General features: G+C 37.9%; 1 protein-coding gene and 2 pseudogenes across 1 annotated transcript; all 3 read left to right on the top strand.

Annotated features, from left to right (window-relative positions):
* LOC125823409 (receptor-like protein Cf-9) overlaps positions 1-14,645 on the top strand; it is a 110,219-nt pseudogene extending 95,574 nt beyond the window's left edge.
* On the top strand, positions 3,133-4,472 carry LOC125823401 (receptor-like protein Cf-9; annotated as a pseudogene).
* On the top strand, positions 7,915-14,239 carry LOC125823410 (receptor-like protein 9DC1). Its single transcript, XM_049502785.1, has 3 exons — positions 7,915-8,187; positions 13,178-13,270; positions 13,640-14,239. The coding sequence occupies exons 1-3, from the start codon at positions 7,915-7,917 to the stop codon at positions 14,195-14,197; spliced, it is 924 nt and encodes a 307-aa protein (XP_049358742.1). The 3' UTR covers positions 14,198-14,239.
* Positions 14,646-14,877: the final 232 nt, after the last annotated feature.

The raw sequence follows: 14,877 nt of genomic DNA, 5'->3' as shown, positions 1-14,877 counted from the left end.
GTTTCCCCCTAAATGTCTCGTGACATTTTTATTTTTTTTTATCAACTTGTAGTGCGACAACGAAACATTATGCCGCGGCTCATATATACCTTACTAGCTTATCTCCAAATTAACTCTCTACTTTACCACTTCCAGTTCCAAAATTGTGGAAAAAATCTTAATCTTGAAAAGTAATTAATCAACAAACATTGAACATGTTCATGATGAATTAATTTCCAGCTTTAGGAATATGGCATATTAAATTAAAATTATGAATAACACATCAATTCATGAACACAAATCTATTCTCTTTTCATTTATCCTAATTTTCAATATTTCTACATAATATTATAACTCTTACTATTTTGATAAACATTTGAATTGAGCTTGATAATCACAAGGTGGAATGCTTACAGGTGTATCATGCAGTGGCGGAACTTCATCGCTTTTTATAAATTAAAAAAAAGTAAAAATTTTAAAAAGCGACGGACAGCGCAGTATTATTAAAAAAATATATTTTTTTTTAAAAAAAATGTGACGCAGTCCGTTGCTTTTGGAAAAGCGTCGAGCCAAAAAATGACGAGATTGACTGCGTCGCTTTTGGCAGAAAAAACGATGCAATCCCTCGCCTTTGTCCGTCGCTTTTTGGCAGTTTTTTAGTAGTGTATGTAGGTTAATTAAAGGGCTATTAATTTTCTAAAATGATATAAATAATATTGAAGTATTTGTGTGATGAAAATCATAAGAGGAAAATATAATTGTGAATTGATGAATGATTTGTTACAATTTGTTCACCAACTCTTTCTTATGTGGTACCTCCAATTTCATAGAATTTTGAACTTAACCAACTGTTGCAAATAACACTTGGATATTTTAAGAAGGACAAGAGTAGAAAACCTTAAAAAATCATCATAGTTTAAAAGTGAGAGGAAACCCCTCTATTTATAGTTAACAAATAGTACTATGAATAGGTACTTATTGTACCTTATCAAAAAAGTCATGGTTCATCGGAAAAGTCATAACCCTTCGAAATAGTCACAACTCATCAGATAAGGCACAACTCTTTTGTAAAGTCACAACCCTTTGAAAAAGTCACAATCCTTTGGAAAAGTAACAACTTATCAGAAAAGTCACAATCGTTTAGTGTAAAAAAGGTATCTACTTTTAATAAAATATAATTAAATTAAATAAATAAAATAAATTGAGTATTTTTAATTGAGGGTATTATAGTAATTCAACATTCATGTTTGGGAGTTCATGCTTTTAAGGTAGTATATAATATATATAAGTATATATATATATATATATATATATAAAAAAACTATTTTAAAAAAATAATGCATGACTGAAGGACGAAATAGATATCCAACCTTTTGTTTTTAGTAATATTAGAAAAGAGAAATTTGTGTGGTGTATGTGGAGGGTTGTTAAGACTGCAAAACAAAGATATTTTTTGTGACATCTTTGTCTAGTATGGTATTTGACAAAATGCATGTGTTTTTACAAGAGGTGGGACTTATCTTGATATAGCTTACATAGACCGACGTCTACCCCCCCCCCCCCCCTCCACACACGTCTCTCATCATTAAGAGTATAAATAATCTAAACATATCTTCTTCTTATCAACTTCTAGTGCATGAATTTATTCATACACCTAACAAACATAACATCGGAGCATTTTTTATCGTCGCAGCTCATACCTTGTTTATCTCAAAATTAACTCTCTGCTTCATCACTTCTAGTTCTAAAATAGAGGAAATCTAAATCTGAAAAAGTAATTAACAAACATTGAACAAGTTCATCTTGATCTGAATTTTCCAACTTTAAGAATATGGAATATCATATTAAAATAATTAATAACACATCAATTGAACATAAATTCATTCTCTTTGACTACCCTAATTTCTTATATTTCTATATAATATCATGACTTTTACTATTTCAATAAACATTTGAATTGAGCTTGAAATTTTCATTGGAGCAAACTTTCATTCTTTTGTCAAAAATTGAAAAGGGAAAATTGTGTGGTGCGTGTGGAGGGTTGTTAAGGCAGCGAAACAAAGATATTTTTTGTGACATCTTTGTCTAATAAGGTATCTAACAAAATGCATGTGTTTTTACAAGTGGTGGGACTTTAGAGCCTGTTTGGAATAGCTGTTGGGAGCCTAGAAACACTTATTTTGAAAAAAAACATAGGTGTTTGGCAAACCAGTAAAACGGTTTTTTAAATAGAAGCAGAAGCAATTTTTCTGATGTTGAGAAGAAGCAAAAAAATATTTTTTATCTCTTATTATTAATTAACATATCTCATATGTTTGGTTAAATTCCATTTAATAATATTTTTTTTATTTTTATATACTAAATTTTATATTTTAATTTACGTTTAAGTATTATTATTTTATTTATTATTTTACCTATTATTTTACAGAATTAGAAAACAAGAAGAAGGTAAAATAATATTTGTGTATGATTAGAAAAAAGAAAAAAATAACAATTACAGATTTCAACCTTTCAAAAAATGTATAATATTGATTGAAAATTTGAATATGAATATTTTAATTTAATAAAAATAAAAATTTAATTTAATTTTTTGTAATAGATGTTTTAACTTGTTTCTCTCTATAAAATAATCTTAATATTAAAAGTACATTAATACTTGCCCTTAATCCTAATTTGACTCTCAAAAGCCCTTTTTAAAAAAGATTTGTCAAACACAATTTGCTTATAATATTGATAAACACAAGGTGGAATGCTTCCAGGTGTATCATGAGGAGGAGAAAAGAAGTAAAGTGATTTTTGATTGTAAGAGAAAACAAAATAGGAATTTTATTTTTCCTTTTTTTTTTTTTGTAATACTAGTAGTATAAAGGGAATGTTGTGTGTGTGTATGGTTGTTAAAGAGAGCCAAAAAACAACAACTTTCTACGATAAGGTACTAGACAACATACATGTGTTATATATGCACTATTATTTAAATGATGTATGCACCACGTTTTTAATAAGAGGTATATTCGCTCTAAATCGCAAAGTTGACGAATATATTTTCCCTAGTAAATTTCTTTGCTTAATTTGTTCTATATATACCTCATCAAAATTATTGAATAATAAAGGAACATAACTAAGATTTCTTCTCTACCAACTTAATTAGTTTTGAACATTTTAGTGCAGAAATGGGTTATGTAAAACTTTTGTTTTTTATGATATTTCCCTTACTCTGTCAACTTGCTTTCTGCTCATCCTTATCTCATTTGTGCCCCAAAGATCAAGCTCTTGCTCTTCAACAAATCAAGCATATGTTTACAATAGGTCATGATGCTTCTGATCATTGTTTCGACATAACAGGCCAATCGATACAGTCATATCCAAAAACTCTTTCGTGGAACAAAAGCACAGATTGTTGCTCTTGGGATGGAGTTTATTGTGACGAGACGACAGGAAAAGTGATTGAGCTCAACCTCACTTGCAGCCAACTTCAAGGCAAGTTTCACTCCAATAGTAGCCTCTTTCAACTCTCCAATTTCAAAAGGCTTGATTTTTCTTTTAATAATTTTTCTGAATCACTCATTTCACCTAAATTTGGTGAGTTTTCTAGTTTGACGCATCTTGATTTGTTGTTTTCAAGTTTTACAAGTCTGATCCCTTCTGAAATCTCTCATCTTTCTAAATTACAAGTTCTTAGTATCCAGAGTACTCCATATGAGCTTAGATTCGGACCTCATAGTTTTGAACCGCTCCTTAAGAACTTGACCCAATAAAGAGAGCTCAACCTTAGCTATGTGAACATCTCTTCCGCCATTCCTCTGAATTTTTCTTCTTATTTAACTACTCTGTACCTTCAGGACACACAGTTATACAGGATATTGCTCGAAGGAGTTTTCCACCTTTCTAACTTAGAATCTCTTGATTTATCATTCAATCCCCAGCTCAGTGTTAGGTTTCCCACAACCAAATGGAATAGTAGTGCATCACTCATGGAGTTATATCTCACTAGAGTGAATGCTACTGGTACGATACCTGAATCATTTGGTCATCTAACTTCACTGCGTACATTAGATTTATTTTCTTGTAATCTCTCAGGCTCTATTCCTAAACTTCTATGGAATCTTACCAACATAGAGACTTTGGTTCTTGGTTATAACCATCTTGAAGGACCATTAGATTTCTCTAAATTTGGAAAGCTGAGGTGGTTATCACTTGGAAATAACAACTTTGATGGCCAACTTGATTTCTTATCCTTTAACATAAGTTGGACGCAACTTGAAGTATTAGATTGTTCAATCAATTCCTTAACAGGTCCAATTCCTTCTGATGTAAGTGGTATGCAAAACCTACAATCACTCACCTTGTCATCAAACCACTTGAATGGGACTATACCTTCCTGGATATTCTCCCTCCCTTCACTTGAATGGTTAGACTTGAGTGATAGCCATTTCAGTGGAAATATTCAGGAGTTCTATTCCTGGATTGCCACTCTCAAAAGATTGTGGCGGTGATGAAAGGGTTGTAACATCCGACAATTTGAAATAACTTGGAAGAGGCTTAGAATTGGAAATAATCATTTCTGGAAGGAATTTAAAATCTGGAAATTTGGCCGTCTGGAAAATAATGAATTTTTGTCCAACTTTGAGCAGTCTTAACTCCTAGCTCAGGTTGAGTTGGGTGTAGTTCCAGTCATGTTTGCAAAGTTCGTGGAATGATCTTTCCAACTCCATCGAGTTTGCTTGTTTCCGAGTTCGTATGAGCGATTTATGCCCTTTGAAAGTTGGGCAGTTGGCAGGGAATCCGTCCGGAAATTTGTAAGGGCATTTTGGTCTTTTCCCTAGACTTTTCTTTTGGATATATATGAGTGTGTTGAACTGATTTTGATCAGTTTGTCTCATTTGTAAAGAGTGAAAGTAAGGGTTTAAGAGTGAAGGGGAGAAGAAGAGGAAAAAGAGAAGATCAAGCTAGTTTTCGTCAAAAGATTGTCGTGGATATCGTCGGGGGTGATCCCTATTAGGTATGTGAGTTCATAGTGTTGGGTTTGTTCTTTCCCCCACACGCCAAGCTCGTTTAATTTCGAGAAAAGATTGTATATGTTTGATTGAAGTTGTTGGTTGGAATTATTGAAGTTGTAGTTGTGTTGTGTTGTGTTGTAGTTCTTGTTGATTTGGTGTATGTTTCCGGTGGTGTTTTTGAGTTGAAACTAGTGTATGTTAAGGGTTTTGATGATCCTAAGGGCTTGGGGGTTGAAGCTTTGAAGTCTAGAAGGTTTAGAGTTGGAGAAAAGGAGGAGAAAAGTCAAGTTTTCGGGGAAAAGGGCTGGGGCGTCGCGCCAGCCAGCGCGCCCCAAGAGGGACTCTGAGGTCCAGCCCTTGGGGCGCCGCCCCTACCAGAGCCCCAACCAGACCTCTCTGAAGTTTGAGGTCTGGTGCTCCGCGCCTCTCAGAGCGCCAAGTCTTCTTATTCTTTCCCCACTTTCTCATACATGTTCCTAGGTATTGTACCTATGTTCCCAAGTTGTTTCCAACACCCCAAGGTACGTTTAAACGTCAAGAACTCGTCCATAACACGTGATCAAACACCTTGAATTCATGATTCCAATTCAAGGAGAGTAAGTTTCCAAGTCAAGGGAAGTTAAGAGTTGAGTCTAGAAGTTCAAGAAGGGAGTCAAAGCAAGTCTTTAAAGCTTTCCAAGAGTCTTTGTTGAATGTTTTAACATCATTTCAAGGCTCAAGAGTTTCAAGTTAAGTCAAGTTTCAAGTTAAGTCAAGTTCAAGTCAAGTTAAGAGTTTCAAGTTGAGTAAAGAGTTTAAAGTTGAGTTCATTTCTCAAAAGTATTAGGGAACTATGTATTCCCAAAGAAGTTTCCAAATGTTTTTACATTTGAGTAAGAAAGGAACTATGATTCCAAAAGAGCCTTTGGGCTAGTTTTCAAGAAAAAGGAACATTGTTTCCAAGTGAGCCTTCGGGCAAAGTTTTGAGTAATTATCTCAAATAAAGAAAGATGTGTTTAAAACACTTATGAGCTAAATTATTTTTGGGAGTAGTCTTGAGCAACGAATTGGGGACACGAGTTCATATAAACTCAACTCTCCATAAGAACCATGCGCCAACATGGGAGTTAACGGGTCATACTTTTTAGATGAATCCGTAAGATTAAGCTAGTGGATCCACTAAGTAAAGTAGTTTCCTATATCACGGCAAGGTATAGGATGGTCCTTGGGTAACGTGAGGTAAAACGTTGTACCACCACTAGGGCTCATGGTGGTGGTTGTCGGTTAAAGAATCTCCCACTAAAGTTATATTACTTTTATATAAGTAAAGTTGAGTTGTTATTGCTATATCTTTAACAAAGCTAAGTTGTTTACACTGTTTTACAAGCTTTATATATTGCATGTGTCGTATTGCTTTATATATTGAGTTCAGTTATTCAAGAATTAAACAGAGCCAAGGTAAGAGTTCTTTTGTACTCCTTTCAAGCTTAAGTTGTGGTTTAGTTTTCCAGCTCGCATACTCGTACATTCAATGTACTGATGCCAATTGACCTGCATCTTATGATGATGCAGACACAGATACCTAGGGCCAACATCCGGTTCGCCGTTGATCCAGTTAAGTACTTCAGAGTCAGCGGTGAGCCTCTTTGCATTCCGGAGGACTCGGTTATTTGTTCTCTCAAGTTTTGTTTTATTAGGATGTCGTGGGGTCTGTCCCAACATCCATCACAGTATTTTAGAGGCTTCATAGACAGTCAGTCAGTTGGTTTGGAGTCTCTCGTCTATGTATATATGTAAATATTCTATTTTGAGACTTGAGTTGCCTTTTTGGCCAGATTTTATTTCAGTCAGGTTGTTTTAAAACCTTGCATTGCATTGAGTTATTCCGCTGAGTTAAGAAAGTCAGGCCAAGGGTTCGCTTGGGGGCCAGCAATGGTCTTCGAGTGCCAGCCACATCCAGGGTGTAGGCTCGGGGCGTGACAAACTTGGTATCAGAGCAAGTTCAAGAGTCTTAGGGAGTCTATGGAGTCGTGTCTGTAGAGTCCTAGTTATCGGTGTAAAGCGCGCCACATCTATAATTGGGAGGCTGCAACATTTAGGAAGATTTCTCATTTCTTTCACCCTCATCTATGCGTTAGAGTTGATCTCTAAAAAGTTTCTGTCTAATTCGTGCTTACGCATATTTCAGATAGTCATGCCTCCACGAAGAGTCGGCAGAGGGCGTCTTCCTAGACGTTATGTGGATGAGCAAGAGTTACCCTATGCCCCGAGAGTGCAAGATCAAGGGGAAGTTTCTAATGCCGACTACAGAGAGGCAATTAGAATTTTGAGTCAAGCTGTAACTACTCAGATTGGTCAGCAAAGGGGAGTTCGACAGGAAGGAGCTGACACTTCTAGGATTCGTGAGTTCTTGGGGATGAATCTTCCGAGTTTCATGGGTTCAAGCACTACTGTGGATCCAAAGAATTTTATTGAGGAGTTGAAAAAGATTTTTGATGTGATGCACGTGGCAGATACTGAGTTGAACTAGCTGCGTATCAATTGAAAGATGTTGCTAGAACTTGTTTCGACCAATGAAAAGGGGGCAGAGTTGAGAATGCACCACCTGCGAGTTGGGCCTGTTTTAAGGAAGCTTTCTTGGGACGTTTCTTTCCTGAAGAATTGAAAGAGACCAAGGTACGTGAGTTCCTCACACTTAAGCAAGAGTCTTTGAGTGTTAATGAGTATAGTCTGAAGTTCACATAACTCTCCCGTTATGCTCCGGAGATAGTTGCGGACATGAGAAGTAGAATGAGTTTGTTTGTTGCGGGATTGTCTTGATTGTCCAGTAAAGAAGGTAGGGCTGCAATACTTATCGGGGACATGGACATATCAAGGTTGATAGTCTATGTGCAGCAAGTTGAAGAAGAAAAGCTGAGGGACAGAGAAGAGTTCAGAAATAAGAGAGCTAAGACCGGTAATGAGTCCGAGCAGCAGAAAGGTAATACGAACCGTCCGTCCTTTCAACAAAGGCAAAGAGCACCTGTTCCATCATCTGCTAGTGCACCTGTACCCAGAAATAAAAGTGGGTACCCTGGACAGAGTTAGCAGAATTTCAGAGCTGGACCTGCACAGTCTCATAACAGTGTGTCACAAGGAAGTAACCAGGTTCTTGCATGTGCTAAGTGTGGTAGAGTCCATCCAGGAAAGTGTCGTCAAGGCCAGACGGGTTGCTTTAGGTGTGGACAAGAGGGTCACATGAAGGAGTGCCCAAAGAACAAGCAAGTTAGTGGAAATCTGGGCAGTAAGGCCCGATCTTATTCAGTTGTCCCACCAGACAGGACGGCACCTAGAGGAGCTACTTCTAGTACCGGTGGAGGAGCAAATCGCCTCTATGATATCACCAGTCGCCATGAGCAAGAGAACTCTCCGAATGTTGTCATTGGTATGATCAAAGTCTTCGCTTTTGATGTGTATGCTTTGCTAGACCCAGGAGCAAGTTTATCTTTTGTAACTTTTTATGTTGCAAATAAGTTTGATGTTCTTCCTGAAAGACTTCGTGAACCCTTTTGTGTTTCTACACCTGTTGGGGAGTCTATTCTAGCAGAAAGAGTTTATCGTGATTGTCCTATTTCCATCAATCACAAGAGCACCATGGCTGATTTGGTTGAGTTAGACATGGTAGATTTCGATGTCATTCTAGGTATGGATTGGTTTCATGTTTGTTATGCATCGATAGATTGTAGAACTCGAGCAGTCAAGTTTCAGTTTTCGAGTGAGCCGGTCATAGAGTGGAGTAGCAGCTCAGCAGCGCCTAAGAGTCGTTTTATTTCGTACCTTAAAGCGAGAAAGTTAGTCTCAAAGGGTTGTATCTATCACTTTGTCCGAGTTGTTGACTTTAGTGTTGAGATACCTCCTTTTCAGTCAGTCCCTATAGTAAGAGAATTTCCAAAAGTTTTTCCTGATGATCTACCCGAAATTCCTCCTGAGAGAGAAATAGAGTTCGGCATAGATCTCATTCCAGATACTCGTCCTATCTCTATTCCTCTATATAAAATGACACCAGTAGAGTTGAAAGAATTGAAGGAGCAGTTGAAAGATCTCCTAGAAAAGGGTTTCATTCGACCGAGTGTCTCACCTTGGGGTGCTCCAGTCTTGTTTGTGAGAAAGAAAGATGGTTCCCTTAGAATGTGTATAGATTACCGCCAGTTGAACAAGGTTACCATCAAGAATAAGTATCCTCTTCCGAGGATTGATGATCTTTTCGATCAGCTACAGGGTGCCACTTGTTTTTCGAAGATTGACTTAGAAGACAGTGAAATTTCAATGGTCTGAAGCTTGTGAGAAAAGCTTTCAGGAATTGAAAAAACGGTTGATTACAACTCCAGTTTTGACGTTACCAGAAGGTACTCAAGGTTTTGTGGTGTATTGTGATGCATCTAGAGTTGGTTTGGGTTGTGTCTTGATGCAGAATGGCAAAGTTATATCTTATGCCTCCAGACAGTTGAAAGTTCATAAGAAAAACTACCCAACCCATGACCTAGAGTTGGCTGCTATAGTGTTCGCCTTGAAGATATGGCGTCATTACTTGTATGGTGTGCAGGTTGACGTATTCACTGATCATAAGAGCCTTCAATATGTGCTTACTCAGAAAGAGCTCAATCTCAGACAGAGGAGGTGGTTAGAATTACTTAAGGACTATGACCTGAGTATTCTTTATCACCCAGGTAAGGCTAATGTTGTTGTTGATTCTTTAAGCAGGTTGTCTATGGGTAGCACCGCCCATACTAAAAAAGAGAAGAGAGAGTTAGCAAAAGATGTGCACAGACTGGCACGCCTTGGAGTCAGCCTTATAGACTCCGCAGAAGGAGGAATAGAAGTGACAAGCAGGGCTGAGTTATCACTAGTGTTAGAAGTGAAAGAGAAACAAGACCAAGATCCCATTTTGCTTGAGTTAAAGGCAAATGTTCAAAAGAAAAGAGTATTAGCTTTCGAACAAGGGGGAGATGGAGTGTTGAGGTATCAAGGTAGATTGTGTGTACCTATGGTAGATGGACTCCAAGAGAGAGTGATGGATGAAGCTCACAGCTCTAGATATTCCATCCATCCAGGTTCCACGAAGATGTATCGTGACTTGAGAGAAGTTTATTGGTGGGATGGCATGAAGAAGGGCATTGCAGAGTTTGTTGCTAAGTGTCTAAATTGCCAACAAGTGAAAGTTGAGCACCAAATGCCAGTTGGTTTGGCTCAGAAAATAGAACTTCCAGAAATAGAAGTGGGAGATGATCAATATAGATTTCATCACAGGGTTGCCAAGGTCTCGCAGGCAGCATGATTCTATTTGGGTGATTGTCGACAGAATGACGAAGTCAGCCCATTTTCTACCAATAAAGACTACCAACTCAGCAGAAGATTATGCGAAGTTATATATTCAAGAGGTGGTGAGACTTCATGGAGTCCCAGTCTCCATTATTTCAGATAGAGGTGCACAGTTCACTGCACAGTTCTGGAAATCTTTTCAGAAAGGCTTGGGGGTTCCAAGGTGAACTTGAGTACTGCCTTTCATCCTTAGACTGATGGGCAAGCCGAGCGTACTATTCAGACTTTAGAAGATATGTTGAGGGCTTGTGTGATTGATTTCAAAGGTAATTGGGATGATCACCTACCTCTCATTGAGTTTGCCTACAACAACAGTTATCACTCAAGCATCCAAATGGCTCCATACGAAGCTCTTTATGGGAGACGATGTAGATCTCCTATTGGATGGTTTGAAGTTGGTGAAGCAGGGTTGATAGGACCAGATTTAGTTCACCAAGCTATGGAGAAGGTGAAAGTGATTCAAGAGAGATTGAAAACAGCACATAGTCGCCAGAAATCCTACACTGATGTTAGGAGAAGGGCGTTAGAGTTTGAAATAGATGATTGGGTATATTTGAAAGTTTCATACATGAAAGGGGTTATGAGGTTTGGTAAGAAGGGAAAACTTAGTCCCCGGTATATTGGACCTTACCGCATAGCCAAGAGGATTGGTAATGTTGCATATGAGTTGGAGTTGTCGCAGGAATTAGCAGCGGTTCATCCGGTATTTCATATCTCCATGTTGAAGAAGTGCATAGGTGATCTTTCCTTGATCCTGCCGACTGAAAGTGTAAGGATCAATGATAGTTTATCTTATGAGGAGATTCCTGTTCAAATTTTAGATCGTTAAGTTCGTAGGTTCAGAACGAAAGATGTAGCCTCAGTTAAGGTCCTTTGGAGGAACCAAATTGTTGAGGAAGCCACTTGGGAAGCCGAAGAGGACATGAAGAAGAGATACCCATATCTCTTTGAATCCGGAGGAAATGTAGGCCAAGGTACTAATTTCCTTCTTAGTGGTCTTTAAATTTTAGTGAGCATGTTGTTGCTTGTTGTTGCTTGCATGAATTGCTTGTTGGGTGTTTAAGTTTGATGTTTCACCCTTAGCCTAGTAAGAGTAACCTCATTCGAGGATGAATGTTCCCAAGGGGGAGATATTGTAACATCCGACAATTTGAAATAACTTGGAAGAGGCTTAGAATTGGAAATAGTCATTTTTGGAAGGAATTTAAAATCTGGAAATTTGGCTAAGTCAGGAAAATAATGAATTTTTGGCCAAATTTGAGCAGTCTTAACTCCTAGCTCAGGTTGCGTTGGGTGTAGTTCCAGTTATATTTGCAAATTTCGTGGAATGATCTTTCCAGCGCCATCGAGTTTTCTTGTTTTTGAGTTCGTATGAGCGATTTATGCCCTTTGAAAGTTGGGCAGTTGGCAGGGAATCCGTCCGGAAATTTGTAAGGGCATTTTGGTCCTGAAGTTGTAGTTGTGTTGTGTTGTGTTGTAGTTCTTGTTGATTTGGTGTATGTTTCCGGTGGTGTTTTTGAGTTGAAACTAGTGTATGTTAAGGGTTTTGATGATCCTAAGGGCTTGGGGGTTGAAGCTTTGAAGTCTAGAAGGTTTAGAGTTGGAGAAAAGGAGGAGAAAAGTCAAGTTTTCGGGGAAAAGGGCTGGGGCGTCGCGCCAGCCAGCGCGCCCCAAGAGGGACTCTGAGGTCCAGCCCTTGGGGCGCCGCCCCTACCAGAGCCCCAACCAGACCTCTCTGAAGTTTGAGGTCTGGTGCTCCGCGCCTCTCAGAGTGCCAAGTCTTCTCATTCCTTCCCCACTTTCTCATACATGTTCCTAGGTATTGTACCTATGTTCCCAAGTTGTTTCCAACACCCCAAGGTACGTTTAAACGTCAAGAACTCGTCCATAACACGTGATCAAACACCTTGAATTCATGATTCCAATTCAAGGAGAGTAAGTTTTCAAGTCAAGGGAAGTTAAGAGTTGAGTCTAGAAGTTCAAGAAGGGAGTCAAAGCAAGTCTTTAAAGCTTTCCAAGAGTATTTGTTGAATGTTTTAACATCATTTCAAGGCTCAAGAGTTTCAAGTTAAGTCAAGTTTCAAGTTAAGTCAAGTTCAAGTCAAGTTAAGAGTTTCAAGTTGAGTAAAGAGTTTAAAGTTGAGTTCATTTCTCAAAAGTATTAGGAAACTATGTATTCCCAAAGAAGTTTCCAAATGTTTTTACATTTGAGTAAGAAAGGAACTATGATTCCAAAAGAGCCTTTGGGCTAGTTTTCAAGAAAAAGGAATATTGTTTCCAAGTGAGCCTTCGGGCAAAGTTTTGAGTAATTATCTCAAATAAAGAAAGATGTGTTTAAAACACTTATGAGCTAAATTATTTTTGGGAGTAGTCTTGAGCACCGAATTGGGGACACGAGTTCATATAAACTCAACTCTCCATAAGAACCATGCGCCAACATGGGAGTTAACGGGTCATACTTTTTAGATGAATCCGTAAGATTAAGCTAGTGGATCCACTAAGTAAAGTAGCTTCCTATATCACGGCAAGGTATAGGATGGTCCTTGGGTAACGTGAGGTAAAACGTTGTACCACCACTAGGGCTCATGTTGGTGGTTGTCGGTTAAAGAATCTCCCACTAAAGTTATATTACTTTTATATAAGTAAAGTTGAGTTGTCATTGTTATATCTTTAACAAAGCTAAGTTGTTTACACTGTTTTACAAGCTTTATATATTGAGTTCAGTTATTCAAGAGTTAAACAGAGCCAAGGTAAGAGTTCCTTTGTACTCCTTTTAAGCTTAAGTTGTGGTTTAGCTTTCCAGCTCGCATACTCGTACATTCAATGTACTGATGCCAGTTGGCCTGCATCTTATGATGATGCAGACACAGGTACCTAGGGCCAACATCCGGTTCGCCGTTGATCCAGTTGAGTACTTCAGAGTCAGCGGTGAGCCTCTTTGCATTCCGAGGGACTCGGTTATTTGTTCTCTCAAGTTTTGTTTTATTAGGATGTCGTGGGGTCTGTCTCAACATCCATCTCAGTATTTTAGAGGCTTCATAGACAGTCAGTCAGTTGATTTGGAGTCTCTCATCTATGTATATATGTAAATATTCTATTTTGAGACTTAAGTTGCCTTTTTGGCCAGATTTTATTTCAGTCAGGTTATTTTAAAACCTTGCATTGCATTGAGTTATTCCGCTGAGTTAAGAAAGCCAGGCCAAGGGTTCGCTTGGGGGCCAGCAATGGCCTTCGAGTGCCAGCCACGTCAAGGGTGTAGGCTCGGGTCGTGACAGGGGTACCATAAGCAAATAAGTTTGCAGATTTTGATTTTGAGATCAAATAAGTTTTATGGCCCTATAAAAGATTCAAGGACTGATAACTTGTTTGCTCAAATTCGAGTCATAGATCTCTCATCCAATGGATTTAGTGGAGATTTACCAGCGAGCCGTTTTGAGAATTTTGAAGCCATGAAAATGATTGATGAGAGCAGTGGAATCCGAGAGTATGTTGGAAATATATATTCTTATTATTACACGAATTCATTGACAGTGACAACAAAGGGACTGGATCTTGAACTTCCTCGAGTTTTGACTACAGACATGCTTATCGATCTCTCAAGGAATAGATTTGAAGGCCATATTCCAAGCATTATTGGAGATCTCATTGGACTTCGTACGTTGAACTTATCTGATAATCGCTTGGAAGGTATTATACCAGCATCACTGCACCAATTATCTGTACTTGAATCATTGGATCTCTCATCCAACAAAATCAGTGGAGAAATTCCACAACAACTTGCATCCCTCAAATCACTTGAAGTCTTAAATCTCTCTCACAATCATCTTGCTGGATGCATCCCCAAAGGAAAACAATTTGATACGTTTGAGAATAGTTCATACTAAGGGAATGATGGGTTACGTGGATTGCCACTCTCAAAAGATTGTGGCGGTAACGAAGGGGTACCACAAGCAACAACTCCATTTGGGAAAGATCAAGAAGAAGAAGAAGGATATTCAACAATGATAAGTTGGCAGGCAGTTCTCATGGGTTACGGTTGTGGATTTGTTATTGGACTGTCCATAATATACATAATGTTGTCAACTCAATATCCAGCATGGTTTTCAAGGATGGATATAAAATTGGAACACAAAATTCTTATGAGAATGAAAAGGCACAAGAAAAGACATTAGTATGTAACCTCCAGGTATTCAACTTAATCTCTATCCTTCAGAAGATTACATTTTATATATCCATAAATATTCTACCTCCTTCATTGTTAAAGCTTTTAACTTTAATTCTTTATTTTTTAAAATTGCAGGATTCAAGTCTACTGCATTGCTGGGATGTGAATAAAAGCTTATACTTTCATAGTTTGTGATGTTTCTTAAAGTGTTTGTGTTTTGTTTCATCTAGGGTTTGTTACATTTTATATGTTTCAACAAATTCAGCTTATTCAATTGCGAGGAAAAACCATAGAATTTCATATTAAACTGTAATATGAAATATAAAACGTATTCCGATTTCTTGCATACTTTGAAATATAAAAAGTATTCCTCGATATTGATAAATTTATAATAACTTG

This window comes from Solanum verrucosum, unplaced genomic scaffold, assembly GCF_900185275.1.
Source record: "Solanum verrucosum unplaced genomic scaffold, falcon-dt-bn FXZP01001070.1, whole genome shotgun sequence".
Taxonomy (NCBI): domain Eukaryota; kingdom Viridiplantae; phylum Streptophyta; class Magnoliopsida; order Solanales; family Solanaceae; genus Solanum; species Solanum verrucosum.
The sequence above is the reverse complement of the archived record's forward strand: the minus strand, read 5'-3'. Positions and strand labels throughout refer to the sequence as shown.

Bases quoted from the DNA above. Each gene is read 5' to 3' on its own strand.
- LOC125823410 (XM_049502785.1), top strand. From the start codon at position 7,915: ATGAGTCCGAGCAGCAGAAAGGTAATACGAACCGTCCGTCCTTTCAAC. The intron at 8,188-13,177 runs GTCACATGAAGG...ATGATGATGCAG, and splicing joins CTTTAGGTGTGGACAAGAGG to ACACAGGTACCTAGGGCCAA. The intron at 13,271-13,639 runs GTTATTTGTTCT...AGATCAAATAAG, and splicing joins TTTGCATTCCGAGGGACTCG to TTTTATGGCCCTATAAAAGA.